Source organism: Bubalus bubalis, chromosome 7 (genome assembly GCF_019923935.1).
Source record: "Bubalus bubalis isolate 160015118507 breed Murrah chromosome 7, NDDB_SH_1, whole genome shotgun sequence".
NCBI classification, from domain to species: domain Eukaryota; kingdom Metazoa; phylum Chordata; class Mammalia; order Artiodactyla; family Bovidae; genus Bubalus; species Bubalus bubalis.
The window spans coordinates 30,690,508-30,712,106 of record NC_059163.1 but is presented as its reverse complement, the minus strand read 5'-3'; the positions used below and the strand labels follow the sequence as shown (position 1 = coordinate 30,712,106).

General features: G+C 39.3%; 1 protein-coding gene across 8 annotated transcripts in view; it reads left to right on the top strand.

The window, feature by feature from the left end:
- The window catches only part of SLC4A4 (solute carrier family 4 member 4), a 363,718-nt gene that overhangs the window by 300,980 nt on the left and 41,139 nt on the right, over window positions 1-21,599 (top strand). For all 8 annotated transcript variants that reach the window (XM_044945800.2, XM_044945799.2, XM_044945801.2 and 5 more), the window contains 2 exons: window positions 548-618; window positions 10,520-10,711. In XM_044945800.2, the coding sequence (XP_044801735.2) occupies window positions 548-618; window positions 10,520-10,711 (263 nt within the window). The remainder of the gene's footprint in view (window positions 1-547; window positions 619-10,519; window positions 10,712-21,599) is intronic.

The window sequence follows — 21,599 nt, the reverse complement described above, 5'->3', positions numbered from 1 at the left end:
AATTAGATTAAATGTACATGCCCATTATAATAAATTATATATAATTCACTATTTAGTATTTTTTTGTTTGCACACATTTTGCAGAGATATACTGCCTCCTATGAATTCCACAGTTCCAGAATCAGATGATTCTTAATTAGTAAAGCTTCAATTTATAAGATTTAACTGTATGTGAAGCCATAATCAACCAATTTCCTCACTTATTAACAGTCATTTTTTTCTACTAGGTAAAATATGTTGAATGCCTTTTTGTAATAGAGGAGATTTCTTTTTCTTTTGAAACCTTAAACAAATTACAATACCATCTCCTTAAATATTTGTCATTCTTTCTTCTCAAATTAGAACATAAAAGATGTATCCAAATTTTTGGTTATTTTATTTAGGTGAAAGGTAAATACAGATATAATAAAGAAAAATTTATTGTGCCTTTATGTTTTTGTTGAAGACATTTTTTAAATGCCATTTCCTGCTTTTTTTTAATTGCTAATTATGACTATGGGTCACTTTAATCTTATTTTTATAGTAAAAAATGGTATTTTTCTTACAGTTAATATCTCAGTGTCTAATGATACCACATTAGCTCCTGAAGATTTGCCAACCATTTCTTCTTCTGACATGGTAAGTGGCTTAATATTTTAAATCATTTGCATATTATATATTCTAATTATAATATTCATGATATGATGTTTCCTACCATTCAGCAATCCTAGTCTGAGTACATATTTAATAGTCAGTGATATTGTAGGGAAAGAAAAAACACTTTCTGCTTTCTGATCAACTGGTTTTTTTTCTTTTCCTTTTTTCTTTCAAATTTCAGTATTTATTCCTATAACACAATTTTCAAACCTTCTCAGGAATTTGACTGCTATATCCATTAATTATCAGCTTGAAATATTTTCACAAGGGAAAGTGAGGTACGTTGCAAAGTGGGAGCATGGAATCCTCTCTTTGTTTCTAGTACGATTACAAACTCTTCTGATGACCAGATGGTGCTGTGTTCCCTTCACTGAGGGTGATTGTAGCAGGATGTTTCCCGTGTCACTTAGAAAGGACTGTGCCTCTGTCACATGATATCCTTTCCCATGGCTTGTAACCAAGGCTCTTTAAGAGACTGGAACTAAGCTTTAAAAATGAGCTGTTTTGCATGGAAGGTCACACACTGGAAGAAGACTTTTGTGTTGGAGAAAAAGGGGCAAGTGCTGTTTCAGACTTGCAATTGTGTTCCATCTGCACTGGATATGGAATCTTACCAAGGAATTTCAATCTCTCAGTTATAAAGACAGAAACCATAATACTTTGTCTTGATAGAGTGCCCATCTCTCAGGAGACCAGAACACTTCTGGAGATATTATATAATCAGTGCCCACAACATCCCTTTCAAAGATGACGCTTTGTATCTTTCCTGAATATCTCTCACTTGACCCTGTTTCTCTCGTTTTCACATTCAATGGCTCTCTTGACTTCTTTCCTTACTGTTTTCTCTGCCTTTCTCCAAACTTTGCCTCTTTGTTTCATCCATGTTTGAGAGCACACGTGCGTGCACAAGTGTGTGTGTGTGTGTGTGTGTGTGTGTAAGAGATACGTATATGTCTTAAGGGCCACATAGAGAAAAAAATTCAGTTTTCAATCTTTGAGCCAGCTGACCTGGTGCCTAAAAGGATATAACTTAAAACAGAGAAAAATACTTCCTTCTAGACTTTTAAGAAACTTATTTAAAACCTAATTAAAATATATATGTAACTAATTAAGATGGTTAATTTGTAATAAAAATAAAACATTTACTTCCAATGACTTCAAAAGAGATTGTTTCCTAACTTAATTCTTGTTGTAACTAATCAAGTAAAGCTTTAAAGTGAAAATGTTAGTCCCTCAGTCATGTTTGACTTTTTATAACCCCACAGACTGTAGCTCGCCAGGCTCCTCTGTCCATGGAATTCTCCAGGCAAGAATACTGGAGTGGGTTGCCATTTCCTTCTCTAGGGAATTGTCCCGACCCAGGGATTGAACCTGGATCTCCTGAATTACCAGCCGGTTCTTTACCATCTGAGCCACCAGGGAAACCCTGAACTAATAAATTTTTAAGTCCTGTCTTTGGGCAGGTCCTGGAGAGACTCTAGCAATCGACATGTAATTATACTAAGATGTCACTATAAGATTCATGGAAAACAAATGGAAGTTGAGGTTGACTTCTGATATGACTGTGATGTACACTCACACTAATGATAATAATTTAGCAACCATTTATAAGCATCTACAAGAGACCAGGTGTTTTATACATATTATCATTATTGTAAACCTTAATGTGTATTGTGATCATTTACATAACCTACCAGGCATAATTATCTCCATTTTATAAATGAGAGTGACTGAAGCCCCAGAAGGTAAATAACCTTTTCTTGCTTTAGGTCATGTGCCATAAGTTAATAGAACAAAGATTGAACTGAAATTTGGGTGGTTCCATAACCTGTGGTATTGCTAGTGCACCATGATGCTTCAGTGTTTTCAAATTGGAATGTTTACTATTGTTTACTCTTTTCATCCCTACGAATTCTCTATACTCCAGGGCAATAGTCCCCTCGTGTGTGTATCAATTATGTACCTTAATTAATGTTCAGTTTCTATGTCCAGCTCCTCTAGAGAAGAATTTAGGGAAAAATATGTAATGTGTGTGTGTATGTAATTATAAAGGACAACTTTTTTCTAGTCTTCATTTCTACTTGTCTATCTGTATCAATCCCTTTATGTATACTTTGCATAAACACACACACACACATATATATACATGACCCAGAAATGAATGTTAGAAAGATAATATGATTTATTATCATCAATTATAGCACCTACTAGGGGCCAGGCTATTTACATTAATTGTCTATACTCCTCACAATACCTTTATGAGTTATGGTGTTACTTGTATTTTATAGATGAATCAGAGGCTTATAAAGCTTACCTAACTTTTCAAAGGCCATATGACCAGTAGACAGTAAAATCAGAATTTGAACTCAGGCTTTCTAACTCCAAAATCTGCCTATTTCCATTCTTTAGGAAAGCAGAACAGCATGTCATGTAGAAGGACTTACAGATACCGAGTTCTCATGCCAGACTGCCTGGTTGCAAATGCAGGACTCCACTACTTAAATCACAAGCTATGGAAGCTTCTCAGCTTCCCATCTGTAAAATGATGATGAGAAGAGTATTTTCCTGAGATGCTAGAAGAGCCAGATTAATAAATAGGTGGCCAGCAAAGCAGCTGGCACGTACTTGTCTCTCGGTCAATGTCTGGTGCTGTTTTTATTCTTTTCAGGTATTCTTATTGTTCCGCTAGGGCCATTGCCACCATCACTCAGGTTGGTGGAGAGAAGAAATTGGTAGCCGCTGCTTCTCACCACCTACTGGGTCCTCTGTGTGTTTGGCCACCCTAGCTCGGCTAGCCTGAGCCTTTCCTAGGACCTACAGTCAACAGGGCTTCATCTTCTTCTTTTCATTCAGCAATAATTAGGTCAGGAAAGAAGATGCTGTAAAAGTGACGTGCAGCCCTTGGGCACCTTGAGACTCCCTCTCACTGGGCCCCAAGAACATCCTGTCAGAGCAAGGGAGGCCTTTGTTCTTCAGCTTCATTAGCATGAAGACAAGCTTTCTTCTTCCTAGTGGTGTGGGTCTGTTTTCAGGGGAAAGAGCAGGAAAAACAGGGCATGAGAGCATTTAGACAGAGGTGAGAACATTGGAATAACAACCCTTCAAGAATAAAAAGCCAGGTTTTCCACATTTCCTTTTATTGTTGGAATCATTGTGTCTTGGTTTAAATTAATTTTTATTGGAGTATAGTTGCTTTGCAATGTTGTGTGTTGGTTTCTACTGTACAGCAAAATGAATCAGCTGTATGTGTACATATCTCCGCTCCCTTTTGGATTTCCTTCACATTTAGGTCACCACAGTGCATGAAGTCGAGTTCCCTGTGCTCTACAGTAGGTTCTCATTCATCACCTATTTTATACATAGTACCAATAGTATATATATGTTAACTCCAGTCTCCCAATTCCTCTCACTCCTCATCCCCTGCTTTCTTCCTTAGTGTCCATACATTTGTTTTCTACATATGTGTTTCTGTCATTGTGTCTTTAAATTTTTCCCTCTTTGATCAGTTTTCCCATGGATTTCTCACTTGGAATATCCCTTTAACCTGCAAACGAAATTCTTGCAAAGGTCTCTGTAAGTCTTTGAGACCAGCCACAATTTATCCACACTCTATCTGAACAGTAAGTGTTGAAATTGGCTGGTAATCGAGATTACCAGCTCTCAGAGGCAGAGAACAGATTTCAGAATCTAATGTCAGAAGCTTCTCTTATGAAGACATGATTGAATGGATCAGTTGGTATTTGTTTTACATGTTAGATTTATTTTTATAATTTGATTATTTATTAAACTCAGTCATACGTTAAGATGCACAGTTCTTAATGTGCTCATTGCAATGAGTTTTGACAATTTTATACCTCATGTAACTACCACCTGAAACAACATAGAGAACATTTCCATCATCCCAGAAAGTCCTCTGAAATGCCCTATTTCTTGTTTTAAGCCCCAGCTTTTTGAGCCTTGGGAGATCTTTGCCCAACTGCTCTGCTCACTCCACTCCTTCAGAGGTCAGCTATCTTAGCCCTTTCAGAAGTGCCTGAAAGCCTCACAGGGATTTCTCTCGCCTGTCCTTTCCTGCTTCCTGACTTAGGAAAGTGTCTTTCTTGCATTTGATGGAGTTTCTGTGTCTAAGTGGTGTTTCTCTCAGCTGTCTTGTCAAATCTCTGCTGCTGCTGCTGCTGCTAAGTCACTTCAGTCGTGTCCGACTCTGTGAGACCCCTGTAGACAGCAGCCCACGAGGCTCCCCCGTCCCTGGGATTCTCCAGGCAAGAACACTGGAGTGGGTTGCCATTTCCTTCTCCAATGCATGAAAGTGAAAAGTGAAAGTGAAGTTGCTCAGTCGTGTCGGACTCTTAGCGACCCCATGGACTGTGGCCCACCAGGCTCCTCCGTCCATGGGATTTTCCAGGCAAGAGTGCTGGAGTGGGGTGCCATTGCCTTCTCCATGTCAAATCTCTAGCCTTATATGAATTCTCTGTGCATTTGGCAAAGACAATTAGAAAGTTTGGTGGGTGGATGCAGGCTTGGTTGATGCCTAGGGAGGGCTTCACAGAATTCTAACTTGTCACCCAGACTACAGAATCATTAAAAATTCATGAAAGACATGGCTCATTTCTCCAGACCTCCAGTGCATTGATCTTCCACCTGCTACGATCTTTCACCTGCTACGATCTTCCACCTGGTACTCTGCCAGGGATGAGGCAGTCATGGACCTCTTCTCTCCTATGAAGATCTTGTAGCTTTTTGGCATTTAATTTACTTAGGATTTTTACATCCTTATCGTGTTGGTGGAATTTTTAAAACTATGATCTTATGAGAACTTCCTTGGTGGTTCAGATTATAAAAGATCCACCTGCAATGCAAGAGACCCGGGTTTGATCCCTGGGTCAGGAAGATCCCCTGAAGGGAGGGAATGGCTACCTACTCCAGTTTTTATCCTTGCGCTTTAGTTGTTAGGTTGGGACTACTAACAGTCTCCTGCAACTTTCTATATCTTAATCATAAGTAGGACAGCCAATTACTTTTGATATTTCACAACAATATATGTAGCTACAGTTGCAGCTCATATACATCCCATATATCATAAAGTAAGATTGCAGATCACTGCAAATCTGGCTTACCCAGTGCAGGGAAAAAATCCTAAATGAGTACATTAACTACTTAAGCTTGAGACTTTTGTTTGTAGCATTACCCATAGGTATGTAAATACACAAATATACTGTTTAAAGGCATATGTTTTACCAGTTGATACTCAAAGAGAGCAAGGTAGAATCTTTCATTTTTATGTTTGAATTTTTGCTTATTGAATTGCCCAGTGACACATATTATGTCTACATGGAGATGCTGTTAATCATGGGTCTAGGACCTATTACAGTCTCATAAATTCCACTTGGCAGTCAGACATGGAAGCACAAGCGCTTTGATTTGATGTACCTTCAGGGTGATTCTAGGAGTTCACATTCTTTTCATGGGAAATGGAATGTCATATGAATCTTCCTGTGCATAACATTTTTGTGATTTTATCTCATTAAGAAAGTCAAGTGCACAAACCATTCTGTCCTTAAATCTCCTTAAAGATTACATGTTCCTACTTTTTAAAATATTATGGAAAATTTCAAACATGCCCTAAAATAGAATAGTACAATAAATCCTCATATATACACGTCACCTAGCTTCAGTGACTGTCAAACATTTATCCAGTCTCGTTCGTATATCCCCCACTTTTGTCTTTGTGGAGGATGCTGTGGTATTTTAAAATTTAAAATTAATCCTTCAGTATACATTTTACTTTTAAGGTTTATTAATGTATTCACTCAATACAAATAAGGTCATTCTCTAGAAAATGCGATTCAGAAAAAAAGCAGGTTGAAATCTCTCTTCATGAGATTGAGCTCAGTTAAGACCCTCAGCAACTTAGTCCCATTTCCTTTGTATCTTTTCTCTCACTGCCCATTTACACAGACACTCAGCTCTGGCCCACCTGGTCCATTCACTCTGAGTTCCCCCTCATGGTGAACATTTCATAAGTGGTGCCTAAAGGACTTACTAGATAAGTGAATGAAGCATCATATGTCCCCAGATCCACATCTTTGCTCACGGTGTCTATCTAATGCTGTACCTCTCTGTTTCTGCTAGTACAGAAGAAATATACACCCAAAGTTTGTCACGTTTATTCCCCTCTCCATGGGCTTTCGTTACTCTCTCTGCATTGCTTTCTGGTTCTATTGTCTTGACATTCTTCTGCCTACTGCCTTTTGAGTATGAGAGTTCCATAGAGATCGGTCATTTTTCCACGGTGCAGTTTAACTTTTGTTTTCCCTGTGCTCAATGAAATTAGTCCCTCTTCTGATCTACTAATCTCTGTACTATTTGTTTAGACACTTTCTTTTACTGCCTTGCATTATTAGTTAATATATAAGTGGACATATTTTATTTCTCCAATAATAAAATGTTGTTTTTATTCTTATTTATTGCTCCCTTACAGCTTTTCATAGTTAATCCATGTAATAGGGGCCCAATGCATTTTCTGTTATCTTTTTGCTAAATTTTCCACTTTTTGTTTTGTTACTCAAAATAACCTGTGTCTAAGCGAAGTTGCATCATCAGAGTTAGGAAAAAATAGAGTCCCAGTTACATTTGTATTTCAAAGAAATAATGAACAAAATTTTTTTTTTTAGTGTATATCCTACATATTGCATGTATGTGTGTGTATAGTTGTGTGTGTGTGCTCAGTTGTGTCCAGCTCTTTCTGAACCCATGGACTGTAGCCCACCAGGCTCCTCTGTCCTTGGAATTTTCCAGGCAAGAATGCTGGAGTGGGTTTCTGTTTCCTACTCCAGGGTATCTTCCAGACCCAAGGGTAGAACCCCTGTCTCTTGCATCTCTTCCATTGGCAGGCAGATTCTTTACCACAAGCACCACCTTGGAAAGCCCCACATATTACATGGGACATACTAAAAATGTTATTCATTGTTTACTTGAAATTCATATATAACTGGAAATACTTTATTTTACCTGATAATCTAAATTGAAAGTTTATTTTACTTTAACTTTGTCCTCCAGATAGAAAGAGTAGCTATATTCATAGATAATCTTCCTTGTGGGTGTGTGTGTGTTAGTCACTCAGTCGTGTCTGACTCTTTGTGACACCATGGACTGTAGCCCACCAGGCTTCTCTGTCCATGGAATTCTCCAGGCAAGAATACTGGAGTGGATTGCCATTCCCTTCTCCAGAGGAACTTCCCAACCCAGGAATTGAACCCTGGGCTCCTGCATGGCAGGCAGATTCTTTACCGTTTGAGCTACCGGGAAGTCTTCCTTAAATATGTCAAATGTTAGGATCTTGATGAGTGATTTCATTCATTCAGTTAACTAAGATTTCTTTTGGTGCCTGCTATATCCTAAACTGAATTCTGCCCCTGTCTTGGTCCACTCTTTCTTATTTTTTTGTTGACACACAGTCCCTTCGGTCTGCAGACACTCTAGTCTTTTCTGGGTTTACCCATGTGTGGTCCAGAGAGGCCAGAACCTAGTCAATCTTCCTCTCTCTCTATCTTCATCTTTCATCTTCCTCCATTCTTGTTTTTACCCATAACTGGGTTCTTTCTCCACCACAAACATCTTCATGTCCAAAGGAAATGGCAACCTCCAGTATTATGGCCTGGAAAATTCCATGGACAGAGGAGCCTGGTGGGCTACAGTCCCTCGGATCACAAAGAGTTGGACATGACTGAGCAACTGAGCATACATTTATTAGCTAGAGTTTAAGTTCTATGGGAGTAGGAAACTGTGTGTTAAGGTGTAGATACCGAGGTTTATTCATGCTACCTAAAGATTTTATGCTGGAGCCCTTAGTGAAGAAGATGTCGGAGGCTATATTTTCTGTACAGTGACATAGAGAATCATTTGAAGCATGCAAAAAATGTGATACTAGCATTTTAAGGTGACATAAGCAAGAAACATGTCTGTCATTTCATGCACATCTGTATAGTTTTTATCTCTCTAAGAAAATCAGTAAAGCTTCCTGTTGAGATTGTTTTAATGCTGCTCACCTCTTTGGGGAGTTGTAGCTATAATGAAGGATTCTGCTGATATTAAAGTGCTGAAATTATGGTAAATTTCTATTTTAAACCAAAGAAATCTGTTACCTGTTATGACCTCTAAACTTTAAAGGTGTGCTTAAAAATATCCATTTACAGAAATCTGAAAAACAAAATGAAACATGATTAATCACCTCTCAGAAACAGAGTTTAATAAAAGTAATTTTGCAAGTCAGCTGTTTAGAAGTTGAAACAAATATTTCAGGGAAAAATCTAGAGTTTATTTTTTTTTCCTGACTTATGTAAGAACTTTACGTTTTGAGCACTATAAAAATATGAACTCTTTCTGGCCAGAGATTCTTCTTTTATGTGTGTGATCTTCTTTTATTACTAGATTACTTATATCAAGAAAATGCATGAATTTTCTTATTCATGGATATTGGTGATGCACTGGGTGTGAGGTAGAACTCCTGCCTTCAAAGGACAGGAAAAATTTATCTTTTTGTGTTTATTTGAGAGGTATCCTCAAATTACTCTTCTGTTAGCACATGACATACACATTAGCCTTGCAACTAAGAGGAAGTCTGACCTCCTAGTACCAGCAGATTCAATGTCTGGTGAAGCTCTGCTTCCTGGTTCTAGATAGTCTTCTCATTGTGTCTTCACGTGGCAGAAGGAACAAGGAGCTTTCTGTTTGCAAGGGCACACATCCCATTCATGAAGGCACCACCCTCTTGACCTAATCACTTCCCAAAGGCTCCACCTCCGGATACCATCACATATGGGGGTAAGGTTTCAGCATATGAATTTTAGGAGAGCCCAGATATTCGGACAATAGCACCCCATTAGTGTTGGTCAGTAAGTGGCTGCAAGAGAGCATAACCTTCCAAATGAGGCTGCTCTTATGTCATGAAAGGCAGTTTTCTAGAGAAGAAGACAGCTGTGAGCTTATAACAGCTAAAACTCAGCATCTGGAGAATGCGTGTCCTGGCCTTATCTAGTACCATAGCTAAAGGAGTCTCCTGCGTTTTGGAAACAGTGAATAGGAACAGAATTACACTGCTATCGAGAAGTGCAGCACTGACAATGTGACCGCAACTCATGAGACAGAAGAAAATTTGAAAATGGCCTTGTGAGCTTGAGGCCATGAAACACAGGGAAGGAGATCCCATATCCTACTCCTCAGCCCATCACAACACATTCCAGCAATGGGTGCTCATGATGCTGACCCTGGAGTCAAAAAGAAAAGCTGTGTTTCATTAGGATACACAATTGGAAAAGCAGAGATCTCCAACATTTTTAGAGTTTAGTTCCTCAAGTCACCAATCTCTAGTTATTTTGAAAAGAAATAGCTTAAATGTGAAATGTGGGGTAAATTAGTTAGCCAAATATAAACTTTAGAGCATTGAATCTGGGGCCATCAGATTGAAGCACAAGAAGCTGTGCAGCACAGAAGTCAGGTTTTTTGGACATCAGAGATGTTTCAGAGAGTCTCACGTTTGGAGACTTAGGAGATTATTGTGTCTCAGTTTACTCTCAGGAAGGTTCACAGGAAAGGACTTTGTGGTTTGTGTCTATTGAACAGATGGGTGATTGTAGGGTTGTAGTATAAACCAGGTAATGGATTGCATCATTCTCACTGTATTTTCAATAACTGTCAGCCTCCTGGCCCCCCTTACCTGTTATTACATTAACACCTCCTCAGATTTCACCTTTCAGTGGTTTATCCTTGGACTGTTTTACAGAAATTTTTAGCATAAATTCCCATATAGCCCATCAAGGATCAAAAGCTGCTTTTGATGTGTCACACTGTTCTCCAGAAAATTTTTCATGTTTTTCTTCTGCAGTACCATAATGCTACCTTTGACTGGGCATTTCTGACGACAAAGGAGTGTTTGAAATATGGAGGAAAGCTTGTGGGCAACAACTGTGGTTTTGTTCCTGATATTACACTCATGTCTTTCATCCTCTTCTTGGGCACTTACACTTCTTCTATGGCTTTGAAAAAATTCAAAACCAGTCCTTACTTTCCAACCACGGTGAGTACTTGAGCTTTAAATAATTTTTATTGAATTCCCACTGTTTCAATAAAAATACAGTTTTACAAAATGAAAAAGGCACCTGTAATTCAACCTTTCCAATATGATTTTGTGTGTTAAAAATTGCTTTCCAGTCTCTGTGCATACGTATTTTTGACATAATTATAGTCTAGCTTTGAAAAACCTTTCAGGATTTTGCTCGCATAATTCTATCCTAAATTCTGCCTGTCTGAATTCTGACTGTACTGAAAGGAAAAAGCAGGTGTATTCTATATAAAAATGCACAAGACCATTTAGATCCGTGGATCTTTGAGATCCATGGTGTGTTTAAGTACTTAAGCAAAAACTCTTTCCTTATGAATTAGGAATTTTGACATAGAATTCTCTGTTCATCGGCTGTACTTGTGAGTAATTTAGTAGTTGGGCTATGGGCTGTGGGAATAAATGTAAACTGTGTTGTTACACAAGTACTGGTATAAGATATGGGTGTCATCTGAACCAGCCTTCCCTTCCCATAGTGACGAATGCCACGATAGAGAAACACAGATAATTGAGCTGGCTTGTCTTGTGCAGACATCCTGTCTCCCATTAATATGCTTGGGTGAGCTTCAAGTCAAAACTGTGGTTCCTGGAGAGACTACAAGATAAGACCAACATTTAGTTAATGGCATTTTGTTTTCTTAACTGCAGAACGAAGCTAATCCTTTGCTTTACAGTTCAATTCTCACTATTTAGGATGTCAGTAGTTCTTAGTAATCTTGATTATACTTGATTTTTATCAGTGAGCTGCTCTCTACAACTGGAATCTCATGAATCTTTCCTCCTGAGCTCTGTGTAGAAGGACCAGGAGAACTTGGAAGACATGAGATGTAGTTGATAAAATTCCTTTTTTATTCCTGGGAAATGAGACTGAAAATTAATATATTCACTTTCATCTAGGAAATGTTTTGTCTCTGATATCTCTTATGAAATGGAAAATAAAGGCAAGAGTTGATGATTGTCTCAGTCTGTCTGGGTGGCTATAACAGAATACTAGAGACTAGAGGACTTGTAAACAACACAGATTTATTTTTTATGGTTCGGGAGGCTGGGCAGTCCAAGATCAGGTGCCAGCATGGTTGGTTGAGCGCTCTCTTCCTGGTTCTTGGGCAGTGTCTTTTTCACTGTGTCCTCAGGTGGCAGAAGGGCTGGGGAGCTCTGTGGGGTGTCCTTCATAGGAACACTAATGCCATCCCAAAGGCTCCATCCTTTATGCTCTTCCAAAGGCGCCACCTTCTAATATCATCTTCTTCGTGGATTAGAATTCCAGCATATGGATTTTGGAAGGACAGCATTCAGACCACAGCAGGTTACCGTGGTCTGCAGATTTCATTAGAAATGTTCTGAAATAGCTGGCCCAAAGGATGAAAAATTTCCTCAAAGTGAAGTGTAGCAAGAAGTGTTCAACTTTGTCTGCCTTGAAAGGGCATCACGAAGTGGTGGTCCGTAGGCAGAATTCCACCCTCCTCCATTGTTTGTCTAGCCCATGGTTTGTAAACACACAAACACACACACACACACTTGAGGGCATAGGTGGAAACTGTCCTTTGCAGGTAGTTAATTGTTCTCACTACTACTACTCTCTATTGTCTAAGACTTGTCTGCTTCACACATTCAGGTTAAGTGCTTGTCCCTGAGACTTTGAGCTTGTAACACCAGTTCCCATACTGGGAAACGTGCTTAATTGATCCACCTCTTCAATGGTATGTTAAGTGTAGAACAGTTTCCTGGGTAAAGGTCTTTGAAGACAATTTCTTCTTCTCTATTGAGATTTTTCCTTAATTATTAATTTATGGCACTTTTTTTTTTTTTTGGCTCACACTTTGGAAATCATCACCCTTTTTATCTCTCTCATTTGCCATAGTGTGAAAATTAAAGAATTTGTGAAGCATTTGTAAATCGTAGTTAGCAAAATAATTTCAACCTTAAGATGAATAGTGATCATTTTAACTGTTTATGTAAACATCACCTTTTTTTCCCTGCAAATTCCAAAATCGATAATAGCTCTTTGAACTTAAAGAAATTTCTCCTTATAAGAGCCCAAGCAGGTAGCTTCTCAGACATTGATAAACGCTGTTGAGAAAAGTTGGGAAAATATTGAATATGTGAAAATAAAATAATGAAGGCATTCTAGTTACAATTCCTGTTGAGAAGGTTCTCAACTTTGTTTATAGCTGCTTACACCAAATTATAAAATAAACAGATAGGAGGACATATATTTGATTTCCAAGGAGAAATGTTCAAGTGTGTAGGCTTTCACACTATCATCTCCCTCCCCTCCTCACTTCACAGTTATAGCTAACTAATAATACATACATACATAAATTATAAGAACATCTTTTTTTCCTCTCATTTGCCAAAATATGTTTTCATTTAAGCCGTCATTTAGAAGTATGATCTCTGTAAGTAGGAGCAAATATCTTTATAGTTTCATATACTTGTATTTTGGGCTTCGCAGGTAGCTTTAGTGATAAAGAACCCACCTGCCAATGCAGGAGACATGAGTTCTATCCCTGGGTCAGGAAGATCCCCTGAAGGAGAGCATGACAACCCACTCCAGTATCCTTGCCTGGAAAATCCCAAGGACAGAGAATCCTGGCAGGCTAGAGTCCATAAGGTTGCAAAGAGATGGGACACAACGGACTTGACTTAGCATAGCACATACTTGTATTTTATATTCTATAGTTAAAACTTATATGCTTAAATGTGATTACTGTGCTAATACTCAAGCCTAACTGTTACTACTTCCTCACTCTCACCAACAATTCATGTGGAACCTCTAAAATTGCAAAATGCTAATCCTGGTTGGCAGTGCCCTTGCCATTCAAAATGTCCAATTCTCCTTTAATTCACACAGCCATCGCTCTCTTTTTGTACTTCTTTTTCTAAATGTTTGTATGAGTTGTTAGTTGATCAAGACTGAGAATTGCTAGGAAACTCTTACACTTCTATTTCATTCCTCACAGCAGTTAGCACCAGATTGGATGCAGGCTAGGCCCTCAATTCTTGTTGGCTAGTGGAGCCCAGTCAAGTAGAGGTCAATGCTGCAATTTATGGAAAGAGCACATATGCAGGAACCCAGAAGCTGTGGATGCTAAGGCCAGCACTGCCAGTAACTGACAGTGCACCCTTGGATAGCTAACTGTGGACTTCAGGCCACACCCATAACAGGGGAGCCCAGCTAGATGGCAGTTAATATCCTTTAAACTCTAATATTCTATAACATTAAAGAGAGTTTTCTGATTCCATCTCCTAAAATAAAATTGTCTATGTTTAATTTGTGCTGATAGCAGTGAGAAGGAAGTACAGATTCCCCAGAGTCCATTATTATCTCCATTTTTATGCCAGGTCTGCCTTTGCAGCTGCTGCCAGCCTCTGTCTGTGGATGATCCACAGTTGTCATCTAGCAAATTCAAAATTATACACTCAGATTAGGATGTCTGAGGGGTTTAATGAAAGCGTGATATACAAAGGTGACATTAGGTTGGGGGAAACTGCAAGGGAGTGTTTAATGTCCAGTGAGAATAACAGTGGAATTGTTATGATCCCTGACTCAAAGGATGTGGAATGGGAGCGGTTGCTAGAACCCGGGAGAAGAGAGAGTGGTAGAGCTTTCCAGAGGGGCCCCGTGAACTCCTTTGGATTGAGGAATTTTAGCCAGTCTGACTCAACCTCAAAGGGATATAGCTATGGGAATCAATAATCTGATTTCTCTTTTCCCCCGATAGCCTGTCTGGGCTGAAATCTTCTGAAATCTGGAGAGCAAGGGAGCCCATCGTAGACCACATAAGTCAGCTTCCCAAGGCAGTGAGCTTGGTAGAAAAGAGTAGAAAAGGATCTGATATGACAAAAATGCTATCCATCATATTTACCTTTCTAGGATTTTCTTTATCAAGTTAAACTCATCAGTCCATTTGATTATCCTGCTGTAATAGCTCTCCTTTACATGAGCTTCCCTGATGGCTCAGATGATAAAGAATCTGTGTGCAGTGCAGGAGACCTGGGTTTGATCCTTGAGTGTGGAAGATCCCCTGGAGAAGGGAATGGCTACCCACTCCAGTATTCTTGCCTGGAGAGTTCCATGGACAGAGGAGCCTTGGCAGACTACAGTCCATGGCGTTGCAAAGAGTCAGATACTCCTGAGTGACTAACACTTTCACTTACATGTATACCTCTGTCCCCCAGTTCAGTCTCTCTTATTGTCTTTGCCCACATCAGGGTTGATTATCTGCTCTCATCTTCCCTCATGAAGCCAGCCACTGGCAATCCATCAGTTTGAGCACTTAAGATGAAACAGTTTGCCTTTGCTAACTAACAGTCCATCAGGAATTTTGCTAACTAATAGTCTTTGTTAACTAATAGTCTTTTGCTAATAGTACATCAGGAATTTTTCTTATTTTTGCTGTGGACCATTTAAAAAATCTTTATTGAATTTATTACAGTATTGCTTCTGTTTTATGTTTTGGTTTTTTGGCCATGAGTCATGTGGGATCTTAGCTCTCTGATCAGGGATCAAACCCATATCACCTGCATTGAAAGGCGAAGACTTAACCAGTGGGCTGCCAGGGAAGTCCCAGGAATTTAATCTGTCAGATACTTCCAGATGTCGTGGAAAGTGGTAGAGTAGCGGTACCCCCCCGACTGCCCCCTGTGCTTCCCATCCCTTTAGGAGGGGTGCAGTGGTCTGTTGTTCCATACATTTCCTGTTCTGTTATATCGGCCTCAGGCCTTTCACCAATATTTTGTCATCAAAACTTCCTAAAGGAGCATCACAGCATAATCGGTGATCTTTTCTAGCAGATGCCTCGGGGCTTTAACAGGAAATGTTCTTCCAGAGTCCTCTACCAACCAGTGATGCCACTCCTGGAGCATAGATGCCATCGCTGCAACATACGGTGGCAAAATGAAAGCAGTCAGCTTAAAGATAGAGCAGGATTGTGATTAGAACTCATAAATCTATAGAGCCTCTCAATTAGGCAGAACTATAGATGGCTGGATGGCATCACTGACTCGATGGACGTGAGTTTGAGTGAACTCTGGGAGTTGGTGATGGACAGGGAGGCCTGGTGTGCTGCAATTCATGTGGTTGCAAAGAGTTGGACATGACTGAGCGACTGAACTGAACTGAACTGAATTGGTACTTTGGCATAGTCAGATGCAGTGTGGCAGGCTGATGTATGTAATTGGCATGAAAGTGTTTTTCTCAAGGATCTACTTAATTTCCTCTTTTCCTCCTCTTAGAATAAGATGTGATGTGAGAGGTTTTAATGATTGCAGAGAGGTAATCTGTGGAAAGAAGAAGCCTTTTTTGGCTGTGGTACCTTGTTGGTCGGAAGCACTATCAACTTACTTATCCATCACAGAAAAGTCCCCAGCATTGAAATCTATTCATTAATACAAAACGGTCTCCTGCTCCATTTCTAGATTGTTTAATTTATACACGTGTGAAGTTGCTTCAGTCATGCCTGACTCTTTGTGACCCTATGGACTGCAGCCTGCCAGGCTCCTCTGTCCATGGGATTCTCCAGGCAAGAATACTGGAGTGGGTTGCCATGCCCTCCTCCAGGGGATTTTCCTGACCCAGGGATCAAACCCAAGTCTCTCATGTATCCTGCATAGGCAGGTGGATTCTATACCACTAGTGCCACCAGGAAAGCCCTTAATTTATACGTATGACTTACTAACTATTCGTTTAAGATGTTTAATTTTTGTACCTTAATATTAAATTATAGAACCACCTTCTTTTAAAGCCCTGGAACCCTTTATTATCATGGTTTGGGAGAGAGGAGATACAGCCAAGATGGCCCTATTAGAGGATCAAGAAGTTTTGATAACTGAGTCTTAATCATCGAATTTTAGTGTTAGGACTTTGAACAGCATCAAGTCCAACATTGCCTCTTCATTCCTGACAAGTGCTCATTTGTGGGCTGCTTGAATGACTCTCAGGGAACTTCACATCTCCAAGGCATTCCTGATAGAAACGCGAATCAACCTTTCCATGGCCTCTGTCCTCGGGGTCTGCCCTTGCTTTCTGAAGCTACACAGAACAAGTGTAGTCTTTCTTTTCTATGACAGATTTCACATGTATGAAGGTAGTTTACTCACTACAGCTTCTTGAGGTCTCTCATCATTTTTTTGTGTGGTATGTTTTCTGGACTCCTATTCTACTGGTCATCCTTCTCTGAGTCAGTTCCAAATTTTCAGTTTCAACTTAGAATATAGTGACCAGACTGGGACATAGTATTTTCCAGGTGATTTACTTACTTGGGTCTGGCACTCATTCATGTGAGTCTTTTTCTTCTGCTCAATTTGAAGCAGAATGGAGGAAGAGGCTGTGACTGCTGGAGTCTCCTTAACTTCTCTGCTAAACCACTTTCTTAGGCCCACTCCCCTCTGCCCCTGCTTGGAAAAACAATCTCTTTCTGGTAGACTTTTACTGGTAGGCTCTGAGGCCCTCCTAGGTAAATAACACAATCCAATTCCCTTCTTAGTTCCCTGAATCTCTCTGACTCTGGAGCTTATGACATAGAAATCCTGGAGTCTAAATCAGACTTTCCTTTTAGTGAACTCTAATTATGTGTGTGTGTGTGTGTGTGCTCACGCTCAGTCTTGTCTGACTCTTTGAGACCCCGTGGACGGTAGCCCACTAGGCTCCTCTGTCCATGGAATTTTCCAGGCAAGAATACTGGACTGGGTTGCCATTTCCTCCTTCAGGGAATCTTCTTGACCCAGGGATCTAATGTGAGTCTCTTCTATCTCCTGCATTAGCAGGTAGATTCTTTACCAACTGCGCCACTTGGGAAGCCCAAATTCTAATTCTAATTGACGGGATCAAATTTTAAATTTTTTTATGATATTTTCTGCCTTTTCATGACTGCCAAAAGGCACATATTTTTCTGACATACTTTTTTTTTCCGTCTAGAATACATGCATTTTTTACAGTATTGTTTAGCATTTTCCATGCACTGCAATCATGAGAGGAATTGACATCATGAATTAATATTTATTGAGAACCCACAGGGTGCCTGCTGCTGTGCTTGTGTCTTTGTAACAGCTCCATCCATTGAGAACCACTCTGCAGGCTCACAGCCTCTCCCCCAGTTAATTTGGGAGCAGCTGCATCCTTGCAAAGTGAAAACCAAATACCCTCTGGGGCTTCTGAGGAACCCAATCCATTTTTTATCCCTGTAAATTAACTAGCTTCTCACTGTTGGTGTCTCAACAATTATGACTCTCTTAATAATTAATATAGTATCATCCTTCATGAAGAGTATGTGTATAATAGATTTATTAGGTTGTTTTTGCCCAAGAACAAGAGAACAGCGTATGGTTATTTGAATTTTCCTTCCCATCCACTTAATTTCTTCTTTGCTTTGGTAGTTTCAATATTTAAGCCAGGTTGCTTTTTATTAGATTCATTGAGATATTTTGTAAGTCTGCAGAGGACATAAATATTTTTCTTTTCATTTTTATAATTAAAAAATGGTATATAAAAAAACTCAAACTATTCTGATATTAAAAAAGTCTTCATTGAAATATGCTTTGCTTTTCACCATTCATGAGTGGAGGAATTATTATATGTCATAGCACATCTGTGTACCATTCAAAAAAGAGCAACTTTTTTTTTATAGTTAGTTCTTGATATATGAGTCAACTTGTGTTTCACTTAGATTGTAATTGTTTATATTCCTAGGATGTTGAAGTTTGAGCCTGGAGAGACTTAGGGACTTAGAGCATTTGACTGGATAGACCCATTAGTTATGATGTTTGTCTAAGCTAATTTGAGGCCTCTGAATCCACAGGGTTAGCATGAAATCTTGTAGGAACAGTTTTCTCATGAAAATTTTGGCACTTCTAATCATTATCAATAATAGCTAGTAGGAGATTAGGAACTATGGGTTTCTAACTTGATTTCTTTATATAAAAGAGTACTATTTTGGTGTTTTTGAAGGAGATCAAGTTTAGTGAAGAGGGAGGATAAAATAAACTAAAAATGGAAGGAAATCCATACATGTTTCTTTTGCTAAATATGTTTGGAAAATATGAGAAAAGCCCAAAGAGGGTGATTCTTATTCCTTAAAGTCAGATGCCACGCTCTTGTATCCGAGTCCTAGAGTATATCTAGTAAACTGGGTGTACTCAGTGCTTGACATTTTTAGGGCATTTTTAATGCTTGTTTTTTTAGTTTCTGCTGCTGGTTTTGCCTCATTCAAATTAAAGGTTAATTTTAGTATAGGATAAGAAGAGCCTGCTAAAATAGCACCCCTACCTACCTTCTCTAATTAGAGGATTTAGAGTTGAATACAAAAGTGGCCAGGGAAAAATCAATTTCCTTGACTATGAAGTTTAAATTAGATCCAATATCTTAGAAATGAATGTCTTACTATAAACACCCTCCAGGGGTGGTTTCTGCTGTTCCTGAACAGTATTGTACAATTTAACGGGAAGGAAGGGGAAATAGAAGCCAGTATATTGTACAGAGCATATCACCCTGGCTGTGATTTTTAATGGGGTTAAACAATATTATGAATAGAATAGCTTTTCTTTCCCCATACATTTTAAGAAATATAATCCTGAATTACTAGCATTTGACTTCTTAGGTACTATTACACACATAATATGGGCTTCCCTGGTTGCTCAAGGGTAAAGAATCCGCCTGCTAATGCAGGAGACGCAAGTTCAATCTCTGGGTCAGGAAGATACCCTGGAGGAGGAAATGGCAACCCACTCCAGTATTCTTACTTGGGAAATCTTGTGGACAGAGGAGCCTGGTGGGCTACAGTCCATGGTGTTGCAAAAGAAATCAGACATGATTCAGAGACTGAACAACGATGATACATATAGTATAATATTGCCACACTTGACACGAATGCCATTGCCAAGGGTTCTTACAAACTTATATATAATATATAAATTTGTGAAACTAATGATTAAACTAAGATAAATTATGTTTATTTATATTGTTTTTCCATGGCTGCTATTATCAAATAACGATAAACATAGTGGCTGAAACACATTTATTGTCTTGAGATCAGGTGGTCAGAAATCTGAAATGTGTCTCAGTGGCTAAAATCAAGGTGTTGGCAGGACTGTTCTTTCTGAAGGCTTTGGGGGAGACTAAGTTTCCCTGCCTTTTCCAGCTTCTAGAGGCTGCCCACATTCCTTGGCTCTTGGCCCCTTTCTGCCATCTTCAAAGCCAGCAGTGATCAAACCATTCTTTCTCATGCTGCATCACTCTCTGACATAGATTCTCCTGCCCCCTCTTTCACTTAATGGGAATTCTTGTGATTACTCTGGACCCACTGGAATAATCCTAGTTTCCCCAATCGCAAGGTCATCTGATTAGTACCCTTAATTTCTACTGCAACTCGAATTCTCCCTAGCCATGTTACATTACATATTCACAGAGTCAAGGAATTAGGCATCTTTACTGGGGCATTATTCTACCTTCCACATTATCTGACCTAAATTTTTGCATAATTATCATGGGTGATACCTTGGCAATGTCTTGAAGCAGGTGAGTGGGAGAGACAGGAAGATGAGACGCAGGAACCATTTGAGATAACATAGTGGTTTAGATAGGATGGGAATAGCAATGGAGGTGATGAGAAGAGACAGGATCTTTGAAGGTAATTGGCTAACCTGTTAGATGTAGGATGTGAGAGGAAGAGAAGAGTTGTTTGGATGGTCCAAAGTTTTTGGCCTAAGCAATAGGGAAAAAAAAATCGCCGTTAATGAAGATGGAGAAAACTGCTGAAAGAGCAGTTTTAGGGCTTTGGTGCTTAGTGTGTGGAAGGCTGAGAATGCCTCCTCTCCTAAGTAAAGAAGCAACGTTTCTCCGGTACTTGGTAGTGATTTCAGTCGGGTAGGTCTTTCCCCTAGAAGGGCCAGAGGTGCGGGCCTTATGGAATTTCTACCAAAAAATTGCAGATTGGGTTCATTTGCTAGCCTCTGCTTCCCTCCTCCTGTTTATGGGGCCGGGGGCTGAGGTGAGGAGAAACACTGACTTTTTAATAGCCATTACCCTCTTTTGGAGCAATTTCTAGGATATCAGAGTTGTCAAAAACTTGGACTTGCTAAATGAGGATTGGGAGGGTGATAAAAAAGAGAGAACTCCTTTTTTGCCTTTGCAGTGACCTCTAGTCTTCAGTGATTCACAACCTACTGGACCAGAGCAGTTGTAACATCTTGATATTAAACCTGCTTCGCAATGACCATCACTTGCCAGACCATCCCAAATTGCCTGTGTCAAAACCTAACTCACATAAACTAAAGAAATGGGTGTTTCTTCCAATATTGGGCCCCTGGAAAGAGCCTTTTTTCTGCAGGGATTCCAGATACTTCCAACCAAAATGAGCTCTGCATGGCAGTTTCATATTATTTCTGGGCTTTTATTTCTTGTTTCTTGGAATTCAAGATTCCTTTCAAAGACCTCCTGACAGTAGATTATTGAGTTATTCCAGTGGTTTCTGCAGCCAAAGAGACTTTGTGGAACTTGAAATAACCCGAGTCAATGTATATTAGGAGAGTTTATGGTGTTGCAGGTGTTATGCTAAGCACTTTCATGGCTTATCCTATTTAATTCTTATAACAAACTGATGAAGTCATAGGGATTACTTTGGCTACATTTTGTGGTTGGAGTAATTAAAGCTAAGAAAGGATAAGTATTTACAACTAGGAAATAATGATGCTGGAGTTCCAAGCCAGACAATCTGATTATAAAAACTGTGTTTCTAACTGCTGTACTATATGTTCCCCAAATTAATCCCTGCCATCTATTTGTGCTTGTATTATTGTATGTGATTGGTGTTAAGTTGCCCCTAAAGTCTCATAGCTGGCTCTCTGCTCC